At 36.9% G+C, this 8,115-nt stretch overlaps 1 protein-coding gene across 3 annotated transcripts in view; it reads right to left on the bottom strand.

Annotated features, from left to right (window-relative positions):
• Window positions 1-8,115, bottom strand: part of myo5b (myosin VB) — a 61,688-nt gene that overhangs the window by 34,709 nt on the left and 18,864 nt on the right. For all 3 annotated transcript variants that reach the window (XM_016506201.1, XM_016506200.1, XM_016506202.1), the window contains exon 2: window positions 1,311-1,421. In XM_016506201.1, the coding sequence (XP_016361687.1) occupies window positions 1,311-1,421 (111 nt within the window). The remainder of the gene's footprint in view (window positions 1-1,310; window positions 1,422-8,115) is intronic.

Below are 8,115 nucleotides of genomic sequence, written 5' to 3'. Positions count from 1 at the left end.
TTAAAAATCATCATATGTGTTCTACCGAAGAAACAAAGTCACCTACATCTTGGATGCCCTGGTAAGCAGATAAACATCAAATTTTCATTTTTGGGTGAACTATCCCTTTAAGTGCTAGATTTTCGCTGGAGGAAACAGCTGTGTTTGATGAGGGCTGATGAATGCAGCGAAAACTTTACAGTAGATGGGAAACCGATTGCTCCCTCGTGAACTTTTGTAAACTATTTATGACAAAGAACTGCACAGATACAGATATTATAACAATCTATCGATAAGCACACACCTTGTGTCCTGTTGTGTCCTTTCTGTTTGAGTCCGCTCGCGCTGCGCCGAAGAGCGCGCTGAAAGACGGGGAGGAGAAGAAGTCTGCCGCTGTTTTCATATGAAATTTAAAGGAGACTAACACCGAGGCGATCATGAATTTGTGTACAGTTTATAGATCTAATCGCTATAGCCCTGCTAAAAATGGCCTTGCGACGCCCATGCTTTTTACGTCCATTTCGGAGAACCAGGACAAATATTTAAATCAATTGCTCAGGCATTTAAGTGGCACCGAAATGAGGCACAGAAATCTGCGTTCTTATTCGGTTCTAGTACATACCGGTTACATAGGTGCCGGTTTCGGTACCCAACCCTAGGTGTCCCCAACATTGTTTTTTGATAGTACACTCGAGAATATGGCGTACAATCTCCTCTCTCAGGGCCTGTACTTCTTACACACCAAAAGATGATTAATGATTCATATGACACTTTCCTTAGAACGGTGAAACCCAAACTAATGCAGGAAGGTTTAGTACACAATTGCTGTGTTTTGACTGAGAATTTAAACCCACTATTGTTCAGTCTGCTTAAATTCGTTTAAAAGGTACGGTAGATATTTTGTAGTCTGAACAGGAAGGAATATGATTTTTGTTTTGGGTACATTTTTCTATTCACCATGTCTTCATTTATTTTTGCTACTTTTCAAAAGGTTTTTTTTTGGACAGATTTTTTTTTATTTTACTCTTGTCACCCAGACTTTCGATTTAATCTATGAAAATCAATCTAAAAATATTTTTTAAAAATAAATAAATAAAAAAGACGATCTAAACAAAGACCACGATAAGCATACAGCATTTCAATATTTATTGTTTGAAAATGATTTCTATATATTTTTACACAATAACAGCTGTGGCTATTTTAATGACACACAATTTTGATCCTAATATTTTTTTTTCCTGAAAATTAGTGTATTTATTTACCAATAAAACGGTCAGTAAAGTTCATGCTATGTATGTTGGTGAAAGATAAAGGGGAGGGTTTACTCTTACCGTTTCATCTTCTAATTTGAGGTTAAGCACTGGGTCTCCCTCTTTATAATCCTTGATGATTTCAGCCGACTTCCAGACATCATCTGGGTCAGGGATCCAAACCCGGGTGTACTGAAACACAGATGAAAAAAACCTTTAAATAAAAGAAACCACTGATATCCCACCATAACACATATAACATATCAAAACAACACACCTGTGTCTATCAATGTAATATGAGCATACAATCATGGTTTTGTGTCAGAGGACAACAACTCAAGCGGTCATCCATCTTCCCAGTGAGGAACAGACAAAACTGAAAAATGCTGAACACAATGCATTTATCAGCAGACCCTGTATATAATTGAAGGATCAGCAGTACAGGCAGAAGAGTTAAGAGATAAATTGAACCTCAGCAGGATGAACGCAAACTATGTTTGTAGAATTTGCCATACCCTTCAAATAAAATTCTGCTCCATGTTATTTAGAGAAGAAAATGACTCAAATGGGATGCATATGGTGTTTATGGTTGTCTGCCCTGAAAAATGAGACACTCTAATATGTTTGAACCAACTACTGGAGGTATTCAAGTGGTATTCTAGCACACAGTCTTGAAGTTAATATACTAGTAGCTGCTGGACAACTAGTTGGCCATCATGACACAGAGAGAGGTCTGCAGTACCCAGCAAAGGACTAATGGAGATGGATTCTCTTCCTGTTAGCCTTGAGCTTTAGCCAAGATATTAAAGAAAGTAAGAGCGTCATGAATCAAAGAAAAATAATATAAAACTAAATGATAAACCATTTTGTCTTCTGCTCCTAGTGATGCTCAATGTCTCAACATTTGTGTGTTGGTGATAAACTAAAAGCAAGCTGAAGGCTTAGAGTATGTAATGAGAGAGTGCTGTTATCTCTCCTGAAGGAGGTTAGAAGTCAGTTTCCGCTGGCAATCTGTGTGTAAAGAACACGGCTCTCGACCTTCAAAAAATCCACAAAAGACACTCAGTGTGTATAAGCCGCTTAAAGAGCTGAAAGTTTATTAGAAGCATTCAGTCGCTAAATCCATATGATCAGCTTTAATAGATTCTTAACTAATAAATCATGCTCTCAAATTAAGCAGCAACCAGTCAAACACTGTTATAAAGTCCTCAGTATCGATGAATGATATAAGGAATATTTGACCCAAAAAGGAAAATTCTGTCTTCCTTGTGTCATTCCAAACCTGTATGACTGACTTTCTTCTGTGCAACATAAAAGAACATATTTTGAAGAATGTTTCAGTGTTTGTTTGTCCATTCAATGGAAGTCATGATTGACAGGTGATCTGACCAATCACAACGCAGAATCTGCCATTGTGTCTGACAAACAAACCAAACAGGAGAGTAGATTAGCGTCAGTGGACTTGAACTTGAAAATGGTGTGTATTGCCGTCTTTCCGCGGTTGAAACAAGATACCTTCTGATGTTCATTCATGTTTATTTCATACTATAACTAGTAAAAAGGAAGGATGATCGGTTCACATGCTGCTTGAACTTGAGGTGCTACAGCGATCTGTCATGACACGTTAAAGAGCCACAAAACTTGTCTGTCGGTGCGTTGCCAGTTTTCTCTTTGCTCCGAGATGTGTAGCATGACAGCACCATGGCTTGTCGGAGGTAGCAACAGTAACTAAGAGGGTGGGTTTTTGCGAAGGGTTAATTGTGTACAGTACTGTGGAGAAGACATCTCAGTCCTTCCTGTTACGCCTGTTAACTCAGAGACTGAACTTTGCTCAGTTTTTTTCATAAAAGTCGCTCCATGTCAGAGCCTTCCCAGCTGACAACAGTATTTTCAATCCTAGTTAGAGGCGGAGTGAGAGATACTGCAGGGCGATTTGGAGATATGAATGAATCGGGTGCTGAATTTGAGTGTGCCGTCTCTGATATTACCCATGTGACAGCTTCACATGATGTTAGTTAAGCACGTGCATCCCTGAATGTCTAAAATGAATGACAACACTGTATTCAAGGAAAGGTGATTTTTGTTTTTCTTGAACATAGTGTACTTGTGATCACACCTGACTTAAACAAAGATGTGACAACTAGCAAAGCCTAAATTTCAACAGGTCACACCTGCAGCCTGATCCAGTGCCAATTTATTTGTCAAAACACAAGCAATGGAATATCTCACTGGGATCATATCATACAATCTGACGAAGAAAAAAACAATTGCATGCTGTATATCCAGCTTTAGAGTTTGGGCTCATCTGATCTGGTCTGACACAATGGGGACGTACTTTAACTGAGATGAGTGAAATGTCGGGACGTACTGAACACAGACAGTTTGCCTTTTAGGAGTCTGCCGTGCTTCAGGCAGAAATAAAAAGAAAAACTGAGAGCGAATGTTGAGATTCAACCAAGACATAGCAGAAACAGATATTTCGATCGAACAGCAGGGGTCCTGTTTGGCTTTGCAGTCTGTTACATCACTCCGTCTAATAATGTTTTAGTGTAGCGTTAAGGCTTTTCAAAGCTACAGAGCAAAATAGGGATCAAGAGCAGCTTGATGATATGAGAGCTGACAGCACAGACTCATTTTAAACTTTTTAATGGAGCACTGCATAATTTTCATGAAGTGGAAAACAAGTACGCTGTCCCCTCAAGGGTCCTTTGTTAGCAACCAGCGAGTCACAATTTGCTACCTGCTATTGCTAGACAGTGGCAGAGGGTATTTATAATTTATAGAGCAACTTATAAGACAAAAAATATGTAAATGCTGTGAGAGTATGATGATTTAGTCAACTTCTTAAAAATGTATGAATGATGTACATTACATAATTTCAAAACAAGCAATATTTATTTTCAAGAAAGAGAAACAAAGCACAACTTTCAAACAAACATTTACCAAAATACTCTACTGTTCAAAAGTCTGGGGTCAGTAAGTTTAGAAAAAATGGAATAAAATGAAACAAAACAGCAAGGACTCATTGAAACAATCAGAAAGGACAGGATGTTTATAATGTTACAAAATATTTCTATGTCAAATAAATGCTGTTCTTTGAACTTTCCATTCATCAAAGAATCCAGGAAAAATGTATCATGGTTTTCCACCAAAAAAATCAAGCAACACAAATGTTTTTAAGTTAAATAATAATAAGAATTGTTTCTTGAGCATAAAATCAGCGTTTTAAAATAGTTTCTGAATGATCATATGACACTGAAGACTGGAGTAATGGCTGCTGAAAACTCAGCTTTAACATCACAGGAATAAATTACATTTTAAAATGTATTACAATCGAAACAAAACAAAAAAAAAAAAAAATTTTTTAATTTATAATAATATATCACAATATTATGTTTTTTACTGTATTTTTGACCAAATAAATACAATCTTGATAAGCATAAGAGACCTTTTTTAAATATATTTTAAAAATCTTACAGACACAAACTTTTGAAAGGTAGTGTATGATAATAAAAATGTTACATTTAAAAACGTAAAAAATAAATTAAATGAAAAACATTAGCCATAATCTGCTTAAAATTTACCAAAAAACAAAAACAAAACACAAAAACATGTTTGTCAGAACATAGCAAGTCAAGACTGGCTCATAATGCTGGTTTCATGTGTGCCCTCTCACACAGAGGAGTATGCACAACAGTAGGGCTGGACAATAATTCAATATCAATATGTATCGCGATATAATTTTTTTTCAATAACGGTGATATAATTTTTAAACACATTTCCGATACTTCGATATACATTACCAGTGCAGGGCTCTCAAGTCTCACGCATTCACCGTGAGACACACGCATTTCAACCTGTTCACACGCTCTCATGCCACACCTTGTATTTCTTACGCTGAGAAATAAGGGATAACTTGTCCTGCTATAATTAATGGATGAATACGGAGGGAAGTTCTCTGCCGAGTTCAGAGCTGTCTCGAGTTATATACAGAGTTAAATGACACCTACCAGCCAATCAGAAATTAGAATGTTGTTGTTTCCGTGTAAATTACGTGATCCTGCTGCAAGCGCGTTCGTTACTGAGCAACATGGATGCGCGCACACACGGAGTGTAAGTTGGGGGAGCAAGACCCGATGAATGCTGTAGGTAACCTTTTTTTTTTTTTTAGCATTTTGATTTTACGATTCCTGGACGAAATCACTTGCCTGTGATCAAAGATAGTGAGATCTGATGTTGGGGAATATAGCCAAATTCGTGCTAAATTATTATTGATGCAGTCAAAAACTCTCCAGCTGCTTTGCAACCAGAAGCATTAGCTTAGCTTTGGCTACCAGAAATTAAGGAAAGTACTAGCGATGTTATAACAATGGGTAAATCTGATAAAAGTCAGACAAATTCATACAAATAAAATAAATTGTTTTATATATTTATTTTTTAAAAAGTATCAAAAATAAAAAGAAATTTGGCCCCAAACAAGCCAACTGAAGAGCAGTGCTCAATGTACATACTGTACACATACAGTAGGATTGCAGAACTTGCCCTGCAGATGTATGTCAAGCTGTGTGTGTGTGTGGCTAAATTTCTTTTTATTTTTGATACACTTGTATTTTTGAAATAGGCTTACATAAACCTATTTATTTTATTTGGATGAATTTGTCTGTTTTTTATCAGATTTACCAGTTATCATTACTATTTGTTCAGGTCAATTATGAACAATAGGTAAAACTGAACTGCTAGCGAAAACATGAGAGAATAGGTGCTGCAAATATTTGAATGGCTCCTCCCCTAATCTCCCTCCAAACTTCTTTTGCTATAACTTGAGAGCCCTGCCAGTGTTTCCCATACATTGATTTATTTGTGGCGTTTGACTCCGTTGAATAAACATGAGCACTGCACGTTTCAAAATCAAAACACGTCGCGGGTTTTTTATATGAATGTATCTCTGAAGGGAAAGGACTGTTTTCATAAAAGTTTCAAAAGCATTTTCATTTGATCTGATAAAGTAGCGTTCATGAGCAGAGCTGTTTATTTAGCAAGGACGCTTCAAATTGATCAAAAGTGATGATAAAGGCATTTATGTTACAAAATATTTATATTTCAGATAAATGCTGTTCTTCTGAACTTTCTATTCATCAAAGAAACATGAAAAAATTCTACTCAGCTGTTTTCAACATAATAATAAATTATTTTTCAGCAGCAAATCAGAATATTTGAATGATTGAGTAGGGCTGGACGATATGGGAAAGATCAACATTTATCTGAAATAAAAAGCTTTTGTAACATTATACACTATTCCATTCAAGAGCTTGGAGTCAGTATGATTTTTTTTTGGGGGGGGGGGAAGAAATTATAGAAATTAATACTTTTATTTAGCAAGGATGCTTTATATTGATATGTTTAAAAATCATATCACCGTTATTGAAAAAAATTATATCGCGATACATATTGATATTGAATTATTATCCAGCCCTAGACTGGAGTAATGATGCTTAAAATATAGATTTGAAATCACAGGAACAAAAACTTTTGACTGGTAGTGTATGTTAGCCTATAGTTTGAAATGAAAGATATTAATATTAATTAGGTGAGTCTAAGATGATTATTTGACAGTGATTTCACATTTCTTGTTTGTATGAAGACTAAACACAAATAAAAGGTGAACATTTATTTATTTGTGCTGTTTTTTTCTAAAATATGATATGGTTTTTATATGAGGTGTCATAAGCCGAGTTTCCACCGAAATTACCCGGAACAATCGTACCAGGAAATTTTTTTCCCAGGAACTCATTACCTGTTTTCATTTTAATTTTAACATATTAATAGATTAATAGAATTAAGACCAAAGATTTACCCAAAACGAATTATATCTTATGTTTATCCACTACAGAGACATCAGAGCCAGCGGCAAATGTCAAAAGGACTAGCCGAGTTGAGGCTGCTCTCGGCGGAATACATGAGCACTGAGCGCCAGCTGATCACGTGGAGCTCCCGTCTCCGAAATCGGCGAAGCACATTTTCAAATAGGCGCTGTCTTTATAAATAAACCGCAGATTTGAGTTTTAAACTACATTCTCACCTGAAATACTTTTAAAGCTACATTTCATGACACAATAACAGTAATATAAAAAAAAAAAAATAAGCAAATGGTGGTTGAAATACAATGCTGCGTGCACGCAACCAATCAGAATGTTCAGACCGACTGTGCAGACCGATTGGTGTATTACAGTACCACGAGAGCTAAAGAGAGCAGACTGCTCCGTGCGCTTTCGAATCGCTCTCGCGGATGTCAAACACTGATCGATCTGTCGTGTGTTGCAGGCTTATTGGCTCACTGACGCTGATGAGATTAACCCCTTAAGTATCGAAATTTGGTACCGAACGACGAGATGTTTTTCGAAAGTGCACGGAGCAGTCTGCTCTCTTTAGCTCTCGTGGTACTGTAATACACCGATCGATCTGCACAGTCGGTCCGCATCAAGTCGAACACAACTACTAGTTTACACCGGTTACACTCAGAGATGTGGCGCACACGTGAGGCTGTAGTGTGAATGCGTCCCAACCCCCATAGATGTAAGGCTAAATTTACACTGGTGCGTTTTATGTTTTAAAATGAAAACGATCCTCGTCATACTGGCATTTCCACTGCGTTTCAAGCCGGCTTTCCACTATCTCCGACAAATGACAGACCGAAAGTCATTCATTTCCAATGGAGAGTAGCGCGGGAGCTGCGTAGAGTTCCAATCATATGCAGATGTCCGTTCATACTACATGACCGAAAGCTCGTGTTACGTGACCACTGTAGCATCATGCTACATAAGACAATAAATAAGATTTATATTCCGCTTTTACTCAAAACTCACTTTAAACCACCATCGAGTGTTTG

Source organism: Sinocyclocheilus anshuiensis, unplaced genomic scaffold (assembly GCF_001515605.1).
Source record: "Sinocyclocheilus anshuiensis isolate Anshui unplaced genomic scaffold, SAMN03320099.WGS_v1.1 scaffold330, whole genome shotgun sequence".
NCBI lineage: Eukaryota > Metazoa > Chordata > Actinopteri > Cypriniformes > Cyprinidae > Sinocyclocheilus > Sinocyclocheilus anshuiensis.
This window is presented reverse-complemented; position numbering and strand designations above follow the sequence as displayed.